This window comes from Lampetra planeri, chromosome 19 (genome assembly GCF_965212315.1).
Source record: "Lampetra planeri chromosome 19, kcLamPlan1.2.h2, whole genome shotgun sequence".
Taxonomy (NCBI): Eukaryota; Metazoa; Chordata; class Hyperoartia; order Petromyzontiformes; family Petromyzontidae; genus Lampetra; species Lampetra planeri.
The window spans coordinates 2,470,286-2,487,571 of record NC_136125.1 but is presented as its reverse complement, the minus strand read 5'-3'; the positions used below and the strand labels follow the sequence as shown (position 1 = coordinate 2,487,571).

The window sequence follows — 17,286 nt, the reverse complement described above, 5'->3', positions numbered from 1 at the left end:
CAACTAGCTTCATCAGGCGACAGCCAGATTTGTGGAAAAGTCCACCTGTTTAGTTCCTTATGTAGAGGCGTAGATGTGGTGAATGTAAGTGCTGTTTAACGTGTTTTTTTGCATATTGACAAATTAAGAATGTCTAATTGACACATTACTTTAAAAGTACAACCTTGGGGTTTAAATTCATGTGAATATCAGTCATGATTTATTTACTATGTAATTTACTATTCAAACAACGCTCTCATGGAGTCATGGGCTAATTAAAGAGGTGGACAAAAGCAGGGGTGAATTTGATCATGTAAAGTAAGAGAGCAATCTGCTTACATACTGTAACCGCTGTCGACTACCTGCTGTGACACATGGTTAATAAGCACCATTGTAAAAAATATAACCGAGTCACCTAATTCATCTTTTTCTTTAACACATTTGTCGTTAATAAAACATGGAATTCTAAACACCTCGGGTAGTTGTTTTTCATGTCCGCATGCAATGCGTGCTCATAATTTAACCCGAAAAATGTCAAACCTCTCATAGGATGTGAACGTGTTAGTATATGTCCCGATGGTGAAGTGATGGATGACCAAGAAAAGCAAGGGGACTCTGTAAAACGACGTCACCTGGTGTCGTCACTGGGCCTCTTCTTCACCTGCCTCACATGCGTGTTGCTACTGCTTTTCGCAGCCACAGGCAAGTGTTGTGTTCATTATTACTGTCATTATTATGTTATGCAGCCAGGGTTGCCACCTGTCTGGATTTCACCTGGATAGTTCTGGAGTTGGCAAGATGTTTGGGTGGCTGGAATTGATTTGTACCAAGAACTACTTCCCGGTATTGTGCTAAACTGTTTTAACAGTAAACTGCACGGTATTGGTTAAGCCGAGGCTGACTAAGAAATGTGCCTGAGTTTGGACTACAGTGAGAAAAATGGTGACCCTACAGAGTGCAGTCATAATTTCTTTGTGTCCTGAGGAAAGCTTCAATGTGTTCCAAGTCCCCTTTTCATCCAAATGCTGGTACAGGATCCGATCCTAATTGGGTGGACCTAGAGAAAAACTCGTATGTGCAAGAAAACTCAAACTACTCGCACTGGGTTTCAATTAAGAGATATGATAAATGCCAACATTGAAATCACAAAAATGTTTTTTTTTTAATGAGTTAATAGCTTATCATTTTAGAAGCACAGCATAAAAGCGATAAGGGAACACCCCATATGTTGGAATAGCGACATTTGCATGTTTTGTCTTCAAGGCAGCAGTAAATGTACGCTGATGATGGATTCGGGTCAGAGTCAGAGAGTGTCAGCGCAGAAGATAAATTCCCATCACTCATATTATTAGAGTCACGATCTAAAATGTATATATATATACAAACAAAAATATTTCTCCCAACTTGTGTTTGTGTATTTATAAGGTATTCCAGTCAGCCTCAGCTTGCGAGCAGAAGACTGGAGCAATTTATATATAAATACAAAAAACGTAGTGCTTGTGATATGCTCTGATTACACGTTAAATGACCATTAGGAAGGGAAACAGTGGTGGATTGATATGCCATGAATGTTGTGTAACGTGTCAATTATAGCATTGCTCTTTGGCTAATTAACGCACTTGGCCTTGTTACACTTGTCAATACTGCAGGAGCTTTGCCCCCATCACTTTCTTGGGAAAACATGTTTGTTGACAGAAAGGGGCTGTGGAAATGCATACACGAGTACGTATGTTTCACTCATGTCTTGTGTCAAATATATTTTGCTGACCAGCACCCCTTTGCCCACTGGTGATTAGTACGGAAAAGGGATCTATACAGGTCACGTGTCTTTTAATAGACCCAGGTCAAAATTAATTTGGGATTCAGAGGTATACATTTTTCTGTAATTAAGCTTAATTTTGGCTGAATAAACTCCTGGGATCTGGCTGTTGTAAATTAGTGATTGTAATGGAAGCATTAGGTGTGCTATGCAATGTAGCTACAACTACGTGAAACAACAGATTGTCCAAGTGTGTAGCAAAAATTAGAAGCAAATTATCAGTTATATAATAGCGCATTGGCTAAAACAGTGTTTAAAAATCGAATTTGCATAACTCGTATTTCTCCACCCAGGTCTGCTGGATGAAGATTTTCTTAAATATGGCTTCAGTATCACAAGCGCAAACGGTGATACGGAGCAAGGACAGGACTCTTGGATCGCCCCTCCACTTAACGGTGGTTTGGAAACTCAGGACAATGAGTCGGCTGGGAGTGGTGAGGGAGAGTCAGGACTGGAAGATGGCAGAGCAGACGATGGTGTTGACTTTCAATCTGGAGACGGTCTCAATCTTCCCATTGTCCCTAACAGGACCTCCGACACATTTTTAATGTCGAGAGAAACTGCAATGGCAACACTACATTCCACAGGAGATTCAGAACTCTCGTTAGCTCAAAACACCGATGTAGATGGTTCAGGTTCTTCGCAGGAAACTTATTCTGGAGAAATGAGCGATGTTTTATTCGAAGGTTCAAATGAAATTCATGTTCCATACAGCGATGAACTCTTTGGATATAGTGGGAAAATAGATCTTAGTAACTACGTTTTAAGTGAGACACAATTCGGTGAAGACGACTCTTATCATATGCGCCAAAATTTTGGAGACGCTCACGATGAGACTGAAGACATTCCTGATGGTGAGACCCAAGAAATAAGAGACTTTGACAGCATAACGAGACAAAACGTGGCGGTGCCTTTTGTGCCTGACTTTATGAATCTTAAAAAATCTCATGTCGTGGAAACTGAAGAACCAAGTCACGTAAACGATGTGTCAGGTCTTAATGAAATATTTGACAGCTCAACATCAATGCCTGTCAAGTATTCCCCACCTTTGCTGGATGCTCGGAACCGAGAGAGCACCCCTGCCATGAACCCTTGGCTCCAGACTTTAGAGGCTCTCGATGAAGACGTGGATCATGTGAGGCCAAGTGTGGCCCCAACATCGACAAATGCATGGACCACCGCATTTCCTTCTATTCCAGAGATAATTGCATCACTGGTAACGGAAAAGCCCTTTTTCATAAAGAGTCATCAAGGTGAATGTTATTATCACGGTGTATTTGTTTTAGTACAATTTTACAAACCACATACTGTAATACAAAAATTTGTGAATGCTACGTAATTCCACAAAGCATCGTTGAATTTAAATCACAATACCCCAGCTAAGTAAAAAAAAATTGCACAGCTGCCTGATTTAGCCCCCAATCTTAAGAAGCCAGGGTGGAGACTTTTCAATGTTGCACCTTGCCCACCCTCAATCCATTAGGTTAGTGCTTTTATGGCACTGTGTCACGAGGTGATGAATTCAGAAATGTCACAGGGCCGTGCACCCCGATGTGTTTGGGAATGGCTGTGGAAGACATTTCTTTTTTTTGCAGCACTTCTCCCTGAAATGTCTTATCGCTTTACAAAAATCGGGATTACACTTTCCAATACACTCTGCGGTGAGTGTGTTGCACGACAGTCAAACCTGTGTTTAAAAAATCTTTCTCAGAGATGGAAATTCGGAAAATTAAGTAAAAAAATTATTTATATTAAAAATAAATTGTTTGTGCAGTCATTTTTGTGACCGGGCTTAAACCATAGACTCACTACACGAGAGAACCCGGTTTAAACACGTTCCATAAGTGATGCTGGCTCTGTGATCTGAGCCACCTGGTTCACTTTTAGATGTTGTATCTGAAAAGAAACATGGTACTTGATTGTATATCAGCTTAAACATCTGCAGACTTGTTAACTAAATTTCTGTTTTTGAGGATTCAAGTAATCCTCTAATGTTGCATCACAAAAATGATATGCTAATTTGGCATTATTTTGTGATGCAGAACAATTAAAATACTGTATATTTAAAATCTAAGCAGTATTTTTTTCAATGTTAATTTGAACACATTGAGATAATGTTTCAGATATGTCTCTTGCAAATGCACAACAGAAAAAGAGTGCGATGCACTATTTTAAATTCACCCACCCTCCCAACTTTGTACATCCAGTTGTGTGCACTCCAATCACCTCAAGCGAGTGTGGGATGCTTCCCTACGCGGAAACCATCATGGCAGCCCTGCCTCCCGTCGACCTCAGGCTCCTCATCACCTTCTTCCAGGATCTGCAGCAGCTTGGATGCTACCGCCATATGCTGTCTTTCGGCTGCGCAGTGGTGCATCCACAGTGTTTGCCTCAAAGGTAGAGTTCGCATTGCAAAGCACGTCAACAAAGCCGCTGAGACTGGTCAGCACCCCCCCCCCAATCAATAAGCCACGTTTTTCAAGGGTAATGGGTTGATTATCTTTTTAAGTTTGATTTTCCACTTACGTGGGCTTAATCCAGTTGTAATGACTAAAACGTTCAATTTAATTGCCACGAGATAAACACTCGTTATAGCATACTGACCAATCACATGCCGAGCCCCTTTGATGCGCTCACAAAGACAAAGATCCCCGTATAGTCTGTGACAGAGTGTTGGGGCAAGTGCTGGCACGGCATACGAGTTGGGTTGGGGTGGGCAATACGACACTCGGTCGCCTTTGATGTTTACACACCACACCAGGTACTCATTTGAGGCTGATTCGACCTAGGGGAGCCCATGACTGGTTCAGATATTCTTCACTGTTGTTGGCCGTGAGCGGGAATCGAACTCGGGTGGCACACGCACAAACATGCAATGTGCTTCAGTACATCTGCACCCTGCGGAACTGTTCTACATCTGCAGAGCTCTTTTGTGAAGTGCTCAGCCCAAGTTCCAGCATGTGGTGGTGGTTAAGAGAGTGAAAGAAGTGGAGTGCAGGAGTGACTTTATTATATACAGTGAGGGAAAAAAGTATTTGATCCCCTGCTGATTTTGTGCGTTTGCCCACTGACAAAGAAATTATCAGTCTATAATTTTAATGGTAGGTTTATTTGAACAGTGAGAGACAGAATAACAACAACAAAATCCAGAAAAACGCATGTCAAAAATGTTATAAATTGATTTGCATTTTTATGAGGGAAATAAGTATTTGACCCCTCTCAATGAGAAATATTTCTGGCTCTCATGTGTCTTTTATACAGATGTAGTGATTGTGGTATCATTACTGTGTGCACACGTGTAATAAAAGACTTGACCACGATCTCTGGCTCAGTGTCCTTTATTCGGTCCGTACTGCGTTCCCACACGGCTGTCTCTCTTATTCTCTCTGTGCTGGTTCCGATGTCACTCCAGTCCACATCAGCAGCCCCGCTGCTGTTCTTGTCGCTCTTGCAGCCCCACAGCAGCTCCGCTGCTGTACTCTCACACAGCTCCTCTCTGTGCTGGTTCCTGCTGCAGCTCTGACAGCCTCGTGCTGTCTCGTCTTCTCGTTGCTCCTGCGACTCTTGGCAGCCACCTCGCTGCCCCTCACACACAGCCTTACTGCCTATCTCTGTCTGCAGCTTTACACCTCCCAGTAGCTCCCTACTGTTCCCAGGGTTGGCTCCCGCTTCTGACGGTGCCCCCTCGGCTCGTACGCCCGCGTGGCCCCACACCTTTCCATTCACACCCCGACTGCCTTCTCCTTCCGGTTTACCCGCTTAAGGACCCCCTACCTTTCACCCACGTCACCTGGCTCCGCCTCCTCGTGACGTCACATCCGGAAGGTCGCTTTCGCCCGCATTACACCACCCTCCCCCATAGAAAAAACCCAGCCGACCTCGGCTGAACAACACCAAAGCGTAATGCGGTGAACCGACCTTCCCCCTTAAAGGACACTAAGCATGCAATATAACAACAAGAACAACACACAAGTAACATCGACGAACGTACGAAAGCATGCGATAAATACGACGGCAAGAACAAGAACAATAACAACATACAATCAACGAAACGTAAGCGATTTGGAACGAGTGCGGGTCGCCGGCCCGTCCCGGACGGTCGGCGGCCCACTTGTAGAACGGGGACGCGATGGAACACGAGAAATGACAGGGGGTAATTCCCCTGCTGCGATTGGAAGTCCACCGACATCTCGTGTCCCTGACGAATCAGTCTTGGTCGTATTCTGCGAATGCGCCTGCAGCGGGGTCGGAAGGGTCGCCGGGCTTGAAGGTACCGCAGCCCTGGCAGGCGCCCTCCGAACAGGCCCACTCCTCCCCCGCGGTGTCACGGTCGGCCTGTCTGGAACAGGTACGACAGGCGCTCTAGCAAGATCAATGGACGCAGGCGGGGAAGAGTCAGAGTCAGCAGCAACAGACCCCGGCGGAATGCCCAACAGATGGAAAATGACATCCGATATAATAGTCGCAGACGCTCCCGAGTCGACCAAAATGCGCACGTCCACACCTTGTATGGACCCCGGTACAGTGGACGAACCCGTAGCGGCCGCGACAACTCTCCGTGCCAATTTGCGCCACTGCGTAACTGAATGACAAGGCCCCGTCGATGGCCTTTCTTTAACAACAACAATAGGATCGCGCAACACAGGTGGTGGGTGAGGTGTAAAGCCTTGCCGAGTGTCTGGTGCGTGCCGACATGCCTGTTTCGGAGGTTCCTTGGTCGGCTTGTCCGGTGTTGTGGGTTCCTGCTGCGGCGGACCCGGGAAGCGGGCCCAGCAATCTTTGGCGTAATGGCCCCTACGGCCGCAGCGGAAGCAATCGGCCTCGTTGCGCCGAAGCGCAGGTCTTGCATCCCGGCGGCCCCGTCCCGATGGCGTAGCGCGCGGCCCCGGCCATGGAGAGGAGGCAGCCGTCAGCTCCTGTGGACCCCGCTCATCCGGCACATAGATCGCCCTTGTGGGGTCCCACCCCATCGCGCCTCCTTCCTTGACGGGCCCACCCGTCCATGCCGCCACTTGCTTCCAGCGACGGAGATTAAACTGCGCATCCAGACACTTTGCTGCCGCCCGGGACGTGAGCTTCTCATGCCCACACACAGGCATGGGGATCCCCAGATCCCGAGACAGCTCCAGCATTTTCCCCAATATGAGAGGCTCGAGCAGATCCTGTGGCGTGTCAGGATATGCTGCCATGGCCAGCTCCAACACCGCACCCCTGAACGCCACGGGCGATTCTTCGGGTGCTCGTTGTCGTTGAGCGAATCGCCGATGCGCGTCGTCAGGTGGCTCATAGGCGTCGGCCATTTCCTCAAAAACTCCACATAAAGTCTTCTTCTTATCGGCCGTTATGGAACGGAAAAATCGAACAGATTCGTCGTCCAGTAGAGTCGGCAACACTTCCAAGGCCTCCGCATCGGTCCATCTTGCTGAACGAACCGCCGCCAAAAATCGGCAGGCGAAAGCGCTCCAATCGCCCCTGATAGAGAATTCCTTAACTGTAGTAAGGTGGCGACTCCGACTCCTCTTTACGCCGTCTTCCAATGATGGTTGTTCTGGAGGCAAATTCAAAATGGCGTCGGCCCGCGGCGTGGCCAAGATGGCGGTTTGGCGCCGCGGAGCGCGCAAGATGGCGTCTTCTTGCCGCATGGCCAATGGCGGCGGCAGGGCAGGCAACGTGGCGGCCCGTGGAGCACCTTCTCGTTCCATCGTCGTCCTTGGCGTAACGAGGTGACATAGATGCGCCAGGACGTCCTTGAGTGTCTTCAGTTGTTCTGCCACCTGTTGCCATCTTTGGTCAGCGTCCGATGTTGTTGACGGACCCGCCATCGCGCCGACATCTTCCACGCCCGTCCCCGTGCTCGCCTCAGCAGGGCTCTCCTCCACCACCCCAGCAGAATCCGTGGTCGGAGGGAATTCGTCGTCGTCGGACGAAGAAGCCGATGCTGGCGCCGGGGGAATTTTCTTCCTTACTTGCTTAGACATGCCGTTTCACTTCTGACCCCAGTGTAATAAAAGACTTGACCACGATCTCTGGCTCAGTGTCCTTTATTCGGTCCGTACTGCGTTCCCACACGGCTGTCTCTCTTATTCTCTCTGTGCTGGTTCCGATGTCACTCCAGTCCACATCAGCAGCCCCGCTGCTGTTCTTGTCGCTCTTGCAGCCCCACAGCAGCTCCGCTGCTGTACTCTCACACAGCTCCTCTCTGTGCTGGTTCCTGCTGCAGCTCTGACAGCCTCGTGCTGTCTCGCCTTCTCGTTGCTCCTGCGACTCTTGGCAGCCACCTCGCTGCCCCTCACACACAGCCTTACTGCCTATCTCTGTCTGCAGCTTTACACCTCCCAGTAGCTCCCTACTGTTCCCAGGGTTGGCTCCCGCTTCTGACAGTGCCCCCTCGGCTCGTACGCCCGCGTGGCCCCACACCTTTCCATTCACACCCCGACTGCCTTCTCCTTCCGGTTTACCCGCTTAAGGACCCCCTACCTTTCACCCACGTCACCTGGCTCCGCCTCCTCGTGACGTCACATCCGGAAGGTCGCTTTCGCCCGCATTACACACGTATGACGTCACTGTGCCGGGAGCGTTACTACCATGTGGGTCTACACACACACATGACGTCATCCCGGCTGGAGGCGGGAATGACGTCAGGGCCGTTGCTGGACGCGTGACCTGATCCCAGTGGGGGCCGGGGGTCTAGGGGGACCTCGGGGGGCACGTGGACAGCAGGGGGGGCTTCGAGAGGGTGCTCAAGGGGAGGCGTGGCCGGGGTGGGGCCCGGGTACGCCGAGGCCCATATAAGCAGCCGCCTCAGGAGGTTGGGGCTGTTCCTGCGAAGAAAGAAGACGCCTCGTGAAGATGCCAAGAAGAGAAGGCCTACAGTGAGCGGACTGCCAGCAGCCACCTGGCTGGGTCACGCTGGAGTAGCTAAGAGACAAGTGTGTGTTAGCTAGGGTAGGTCGGTGGTCACCAACCTATGTGTAGAGTAAGAGTAACTGTTAAGTAACCGTTGTGTTTATTAATAAATGAGTGTTGCCTCCCAAGAAGTGTGTGCGCCTAAATTTAACCCATTACACAGGTAACGAGCTGAGATTAGGAGCACACTCTTAAAGGGAGTGCTCCTAATCTCAGATGGTTACCTGTATAAAAGACACCTGTTCACAGAAGCAATCAATCAGATTCCAAACTCTCCACCATGGCCAAGAACAAAGAACTCTCCAAGGATGGCAGGAACAATATTGTAGACCTACACAAGGCTGGAATGGGCTACAAGACCATCGCCAAGCAGCTTGGTGAAAAGGTGACAACAGTTGGTGCGATTATTCGCAAATAAAAGAAACATAAAAGAACTGTCAATCCCCCTCGGCCTGGGTCTCCATGCAAGATCTCACCTCGTGGAGTTGCAATGATCATGAGAACAGTGAGGAATCAGCCCAGAACTACACGGGAGGATCTTGTCAATGATCTCAAGGCAGCTGGGACCATAGTCACCAAGAAAACAGTTGGTAAAACACTACGCCGAGAAGGACTGAAATCCTGCAGCACCCGCAAGGTCCCCCTGCTCAATAAAGCACATATACATGCCCTTCTGAAGTTTGCCAATGAACATCTGAATGATTCAGAGGACAACTGAGTGAAAGTGTTGTGGTCAGATGAGACCAAAATGGAGCTCTTTGGCATCAACTCAACTCGCTGTGTTTGGAGGAGGAATGCTGCCTATGACCCCAAGAACACCATCCCCACCATCAAACATTGAGGTGGAAACATTATCCTTTGGGGGTGTTTTTCTGCTAAAGGGACAGGACAACTTCACCGCATCAAAGGGACGATGGACGGGGCCATGTACCGTCAAATCTCAGCCAGGGCATTTAAAATGGGTCGTGGATGGGTATTCCAGCATGGCAATGACCCAAAACACACGGCCAAGGCAACAAAGGAGTGGCTCAAGAAGAAGCACATTAAGGTCCTGGAGTGGCCTAGCCAGTCTCCAGACCTTAATACCATAGATAATCTGTGGAGGGAGCTGAAGGTTCGAGTTGCCAAACGTCAGCCTCGAAACCTTAATGATTTGGAGAAGATCTGCAAACAGGAGTGGGACAAAATCCCTCCTGAGATGTGTGCAAACCTGGTGGCCAACTACAAGAAACGTCTGACCTCTGTGATTGCCAACAAGGGTTTTGCCACCAAGTACTAAGTCATGTTTTGCAGAGGGGTCAAATACATATTTCCCTCATTAAAATGAAAATCAATTTATAACATTTTTGACACGAGTTTTTCTGAATTCTTTTGTTATTATTCTCTCACTGGTCAAATAAACCTACCATTAAAATTATAGACTGATCATTTCTTTGTTAGTGGGCAAACGTACAAAATCAGCAGGAGATGAAATACTTTTTTTCCCTCACTGTATATACACACACATAAGTGTACGGTAGCACATGTCAGAAGGTCAAGGCATTGTCGAGCCAATGCTGTTGATACCATTGCACAAAACCACGTATTCCTTGCTTCTCTAACTATTGTAACCAACCTCCCAGGTCTGATCTTACAGTATTTTTTGCTTCATGCATTCTCCATCCTGCACGTTGCCCATCTATTGAAACTTCCTCTGCCCATATTTGTCTGCAAATTTGTTTTGGCCCATTTCCTTCCAAACCTCGGAGCTGCATTCTGTATATGGTTATACAGTCCAGCGTAAAGGTGTGTCACTGATTTTCAGATTCATCCACAAAAAATGCACAAATTCAGGTGTAGATAGAATATTTTAATTGATCAAAACACGTTTTGTGTTGGACTGATCCATGATGTCACATCCATGTTTTCACGCCAAAAGTGGTGAAGGCAATCTGCCACAAACATGGCCATCTTTCCTGCAACAAGAGGGTGGGATGTTGACCAAAATGCGATTTGAATGATGGCAAAAAGTTGTTTTTAAAAGGCATGTCCACATAATATTCGGTCTGCGTTTGGGCATAGTCGGCGTGAGATGTCCTCCAACTCTCAACAGACACGGACATGAGAAGTCTCAGTGTGAAAAACTGCAATCAGCCTTGTGTGCTGCAGTGGCATGCGTAGGGACTGGCTGATACATTTCATGAGCATACGCGGGGAAGGGGCTTGTTGTGGGAATTGCTTAATTTAGTTGCACGCTTTTGGATTGGGCTGAAGGATACCGCTGGTCATGGCTTTCCCTGGGTACATGGGGTGCCAACAGTCATTTCTCCATGGACAAAACCTTGCTTGTCATTATTAATAGAATATTGTACCACGATTAACCTTGGTTAAATTGAAATATAAATGTATAAAGCCAAGGACTGCGATGAATTAAAAGTTATTGGGATAAATGTACAACTTTGTAGATGCAGGTTATAACATTTGTATTGCGAGTTATTTGAACTGAGACTTAAAAAATCGGCGATAGTAAATCTTAAACCATGCTTGGAGTTTTACCATTTATCCTTATGGTGCCAAGCAGAGTTTGAAATGTGAACCATAAGGGGAGCACGTTGAATTAATTTCATATACAGTCTTCATGAACGAAATGATTGTTTGCAGTCCTAGATACATATTAATAATCTTGATTAGAAGCTTTCGTGACTGCAGGATTTCATACTCTTAGGTTATTTCGATAAAGTCACGTAGATAGAAAAATAAATAAATAATAGTTTACGACGTTTCGATCGCAACAAGTGATCGTCCTTAATTTGAAGACTTTACCGAAATAACCTAAGAGTATGAAATCCTACAGTCACGTAAGCTTCTAATCAAGATTGAACCGCCTCTATGGGGAGGTTTTCCACACAACTCGGACATAATTTCAACCGAGAAGATGGATGCAAAATTTAGCAATATTTGGAAGGACGTCATCAACCAGGTAAAGTGTTAACAGTTGTTTTAGCCGAATCTCTGAGTTGCATTACATTTCTAAATTTTGTAAAGTTTGATATCTAAGCTTCCTTGTCACATTTATTTTCTCTATTTCACCCAAGCCCTCTTTGAATTTTATCCCCACCTTCTCGCCCCTTTGCGGCCTCCCCTCCCCCCTCTATATAATGCCCTGTTACAAAGGCATGTTTCTCTCTTTCACCTGAGGACGATCGCTTGTTGTTGTGATAGAAACGTCGTGACATATATTTTATTTATTTTTCTATCTACGTGACTCTACCGAAAGAACCTAAGAGTATAAACATTAGTAATGTTTTGTTTTAGTATCAAGGAAAACGGCACTAAAAGTTGCAACTTTTACAGCGCCCAAAATAGTGCAATTCAGGGAGGGAGAAAATAGAAGTCAATGTCAGAAGATAATGCTTAACAGCAGCTGTCATAAATTGAATGGCGATAAAACTGACTAAGTGTGACATGTTTAATAGCTAAATGCACCATATAACATTGTAACTCAATGGATTCAAATTTGACGCCCTAAAAGTGACATGTTTGAAGGTGAACGTATTAAAATGTTTACGTGATTTAAATGTTGGCTAACACACCTATATATACAAAAATATGGCACGGAATGGGTAAAACAGTACTTATGCTTTATATACACATATGTTTAACTGTTATCGAAATACATGAATAACAACACAGAGGAATACCATATTCGTTTTTTTTTCAAAACAATTATAATCAACAGTTTTTTTTTATCAATTACTCCTAAGATTTTCCTTGCACTTTTTGTAAAATTTACATTTTATCATTTTACTTATTACGAAATTATCACCAATTCTGTTGCGTTTTCTTCCACGGCTGGCTGAGGGCTTGCCAACTGAGATGGGCGTCGTTGCAATGCACGTTTTGACCCCCTCCACATTTAGAATCAGCATCACGCGTTTAGAGCATTTGGCTGCTATACATTTCCACCCGATAAGCCACTTCGTGGAACTATCACGTGTGGCCAGGTCGCTTCTGGAAAAGAGCTAGATATCGTTCAGTGGGCCTTACCTGGTAAAATAAAATAAAAGTTTAAAAAGTGTAAAGAGCTGGGAGACACTTTGACTCGGCCTTGCTTTGTGCTGCTCTCCACCCGCGCCCCCCAAGCCTGCCGGTTCTGCCCTGCATGTCCTACTGTGACGCCGCCCGCTCCAGCTGCGAGAGGGCCTTCACTCAAGTTGGGCTCGGGTGGCCAGAGTTCCTCAGCTGCTCCCACTTTCACAATGACAGCTCCGTTGCCGGCGCAGCTGATGAGCACAACGCCTGCTTGGCTGCCCCTCAAGAAGTCAGTGAGGAAGGTATACGGGCATCGTTGTTGATGCTGTGTCCTCACAGAAACTCGTTTGCCTGGACTTTGCTCATGCTTTATTTTTTAAAGAAACTATTTTGTTAGTTGATAGGTCCAGAAATTATCGTGTTAAAATGAAAGTTAATTTAGAGATTAAATTAGTCACATGCGCATCCATTGCTCATCAACTCGCGCTGGCCAGCAAAGTGAAGTATGTATGTTGAACTTCTTTCGCACAGTAAGCAACTAACTGTGATAATCTGAGGTGCGGGGAAGGACTACAAACTTAAACAAAAAATCAGTAAAAAAATAGTTTTCAATGTATATTTTAAAGTGCATAGCTCCAGTGGCTTCCTAATAAGTATGGCCAAGAAAGAAGCATGGCCAATTAGGCACCATGACTTACACGGCATGGGCAGGCCCTCATCCACCAGTGAATTGACAAAGGTCTGTAAATTATCAATCTTTATTTTATGTTAAGATAATTTGCAGAAAAAAAGAGACAATGAGCATAACTTGGTTACGACCCTCACCAGCAACAAAATGCCTTTGAAAGGTTTGTTTGACACCACAGATGTTTCATGACTGGTGTGGTCACATTCGATATGTCATACCGAGCACCCTAGCCTGCAATCAGTGTCGTGGGAATAACACACTAATGAAAACATGTTGACATTCGCACCCCTCCCCCGGTCTTGGAAAAAATATCCTTTCTAATACTGTGATGTGTGGAAATTTTGCTCATTTGTTTACCGCCCTGGGTTAATGTATAGCTCCTCCTGGGAGAAGCGTGTGAATTGAAGTGTACGTCATTACAAGGCTGTCTGTGGACAGAGCAGACAGGTGCTGGTCCCTAATTGCGGCTGACGTAAGCAGACCTCCAAATATAGCTCCTTTTCGTTGCTGATGCACTGGCAAAGTGGAGCAGTTTTTTTGGTAATTTTCCTCACGGAAAATATGCCATATGGGTTTTAAGCAATGCTTCGTCGGCTGTTCTAATAATTTCCCGACTCCCTTGTAGAGTGAGGCATTTATTTTCTAAAATGTGCTGCATTGACTGGCATGAATTGCAGATTAATGTGAAGAGATGTTATAAAATACCTTCCACACTGGGCCAAATGGTACTAGCAGAAGCCTCTCACAGCCTTAATTGTAAGGATGATAATTTTAATTGACCTATTAAATACTGTAGCATCGACTTTACCTCTAGTTACGAATAAAATGGTGTGTAAAAGAATCCAAGTAAATGAGGCAAAACATGGCTATTATCATCATGGCATTCGTTCAAAGACAAGGTGTTGAATGACAGATAACAGTGAGAACCAGTCGTATTCAAGTTACCACTTGAGTGCGAGGGGGATTCAAGCCAAAGGATTTCACTGAAATTTGCCAAGCCCCACGCAGGCCACCTTGGCGCTGCCAGGCACCGGCTCATGCCTGCCTTAATCCGTCGATCGGCGAGAATCAGGACGAGGGTAATGTTGTGAGGAAACGTAGGTTCAAAGTGGCGAGGCAAATCAACGAAAGAGTATTTTGGGTTTTGGAAAAGGGTGTTTGCACAGTGCTTAACGCTTCGCTAGATTTAACCGAAGTGTACATAGCACACTGAGTTGACGACCAAAGGATTTTTCCACTGCCAAACACACATGGTTTGCCTCCAGACTTGTTTCCATCCAGCCGGGATTAAATGCCCCGTCGCCATCTGAAATTCGATACTTACTATGGAAATAGAAAGTGCTCATATTACTGCTATGATTTAGTGGATTGCTCACTCTGAGGGGATGCAAGTGATGAATTTAGTCATTTAATTCACAGCTTTTGCTTTTGGAAAGATCATAACCAGATGTGACAGTCACATTCAGGCCTCTGTGAAACAAGAAATTACTAACATAAAAAATAAGCAAATGCCTATGTTTTAACTCTGCTATATATCAGATTCATGAAGCTTGGTTCAATGTCACCACAAGAACAGCCTCATCCATTCACTTACAGGAAAAACACGAATTACATTCCCATTTTTTATACATTCAGCTGCAGCATAGTAATATATATTTAACAATTTATTTCCAGTTCATGAACATGTTCATGTAATTGCAGTTAGATAAATATTGCCATTTAAGACGGTGTATCACAAAGTAATTTTGATATCGCAATGGTAGAAAAATAGCTTGTTTTTTTTCTCATAGATTTGCTGCCTGTTTATCTCCTTTGGTCAGTCTGCTCATGGCAATGATAACCGATTGCCAACTATTTTACAGAGTATCTCAAGTCCAAAACAACTGTGCTCTACTTTTTTTAATTCGTGTATGCAACACCGTATAAAGCTGTCATATTAACCAACCCATTCTTCCTTCTAGTCCAGGACATGCAGGCACCCATCACGAGGTATTCTTAGTTTCAATCATCAGATTCTCAAGTTTCTCAAGTACAGATTGTAGGCTTTTCCCCAATGGCAAACTGATGTTAAGTAAGCTAGACTAATTCACCATCACTCTTACCTCACATTGCACAAATGGGAATACTCAGATTTAAGTTATGAGTATGCAATGAACTCACAACTGCAAGCCTTCACCAATTCAGTTTGTGGCAAATATAAAAAAAAAAAATCTCAAGAAACTGGACTGCAAGATGAATTAAGAAAGTGTGCTAATGTTTAAAACCACCTGCGTGTATGTTGAACTTCTTTCGCACTGTACGGGCTAACCGGGGGTGCGGAGGAAGGACAACAAACTAAACAAACTTTATGGTGTGTCTTGAACCATTGTTGGACACAAATAACTACAATTAAAACAAGAAATTGACTTTAAATTAATGCATTGAAGAGCTAAAAGTGTTACCAGACCGCAAAGAAAACACAGGGACACTGTGACCCACTACCAAAGTGGTGCTTCCCTGCGGGATGTGCAAATTGCGTACAGCTATCTATAGTACCAGGACCAATGCTGTTGACGCCACTATTATTTGAGGCCCGTGATTGTAAATAATGTAGTTTTGTTCCCATAAAATGGATGCACTCTGCAGTGACAGCTCCGTACCTGAAAGATTTGCCACATTCTTTATCTTCGACTGCTAAATTGCGTGTTGCAGTGATGGGTCACAAAGACTTACAGGGAGAATGACAATCCCACAGATATATTTTACTCTAAAACATTATATATATATTTGAATGAGGGTATGTTTCATTTAAAGGTTAGCAAAGGACAACAAATATACATTACAATTTAAATTGATTTTAGAAAAAAATCTTGCGGATTATGTTTTGAACACAAATCGATATTTGTGGTGCAGTATTCGTGATGTTACATTAATGTAAGACTCATTTTCCACTCTCCAAAAGGTTAACATTTACCCGGTGTCATTGTGGTGTTGTGTATGGGGCAGTGGGTCCGTGCCTTGCACAGGGAGGCTTCTGGTGCAGTTCAACGCTCTGCATCTCCAAGAAGCTGGTCTGCAACGGCTACAACGACTGTGGTGACTGGAGTGATGAGAAGCTCTGTTGTGAGCAACACAGTGGAGACACACGTGCCTAATATTTGTGGAACAATGCATTATGATAAAAAGTGGACATATAACAAAATAATTTATGTAAAATTTCAGGTCGTCATGCTCATCACCAGCCACGAACCAACCAATACTGGATTAAGACCCCCCCATATCTTTGTCATCTCTGTGGACCTGTGGTGCCACACATTATCTCACTCCTCCACAGGAGTTTATCCTTCTTTGGTGCATTCCCTGTTTTCGTTGCCATCCCATTACCAGCCTGGTCCCATAAAATGCTGTGTTTCCTGTGCAATACCTACTTTGCTTAGGCGTAAATGGGATGTACATAATTTTCATTGGTATTCTCGTTCATATATTCCTCTTTCTGTCTCAGCGTAATTTTTCCACACATCTTTCAATGCTTCTTTGCAAACCTTTCAGCTCTTGCTCCATTTTCTTTGTCTTAAAGATTATATTTCTTCAGACATTTCAGCATGTTATATTCTTTGGGTCTTTCAGTAAAGTCACAAAGATAGGTTAAAAGAAAATAACAAAAAATAACTAAAAACTACGATGTTTCGATCGCAACACGAACGCTTGTGTTGCGATCGAAACGTCGTAGTTTTTTGTTATTTTCTTTTAACCTATCTATGTGACTTTACCGAAAGACCCGAATAATATGAATTCCTGCAGTCACGAAAGCTTTAAGTCAAGATTTCAGCATGTTACCTTCCTGACATAAACATCAATACAAGTTTGGCGTATACATATATTATTTGTAAACACTAATTGCATT

The 17,286-nt window shown here is 44.9% G+C and overlaps 1 protein-coding gene across 1 annotated transcript in view; it reads left to right on the top strand.

Moving 5' to 3' along the window:
• Positions 1–536: 536 nt before the first annotated feature.
• The window catches only part of CORIN (corin, serine peptidase), a 51,942-nt gene continuing 35,192 nt past the window's right edge, over positions 537–17,286 (top strand). The window contains exons 1-5 of the mRNA XM_078602686.1: positions 537–681; positions 2,092–3,051; positions 4,006–4,195; positions 12,827–13,017; positions 16,389–16,505. Of these exons, the coding sequence (XP_078458812.1) occupies positions 567–681; positions 2,092–3,051; positions 4,006–4,195; positions 12,827–13,017; positions 16,389–16,505 (1,573 nt within the window). The 5' untranslated portion in view covers positions 537–566. The remainder of the gene's footprint in view (positions 682–2,091; positions 3,052–4,005; positions 4,196–12,826; positions 13,018–16,388; positions 16,506–17,286) is intronic.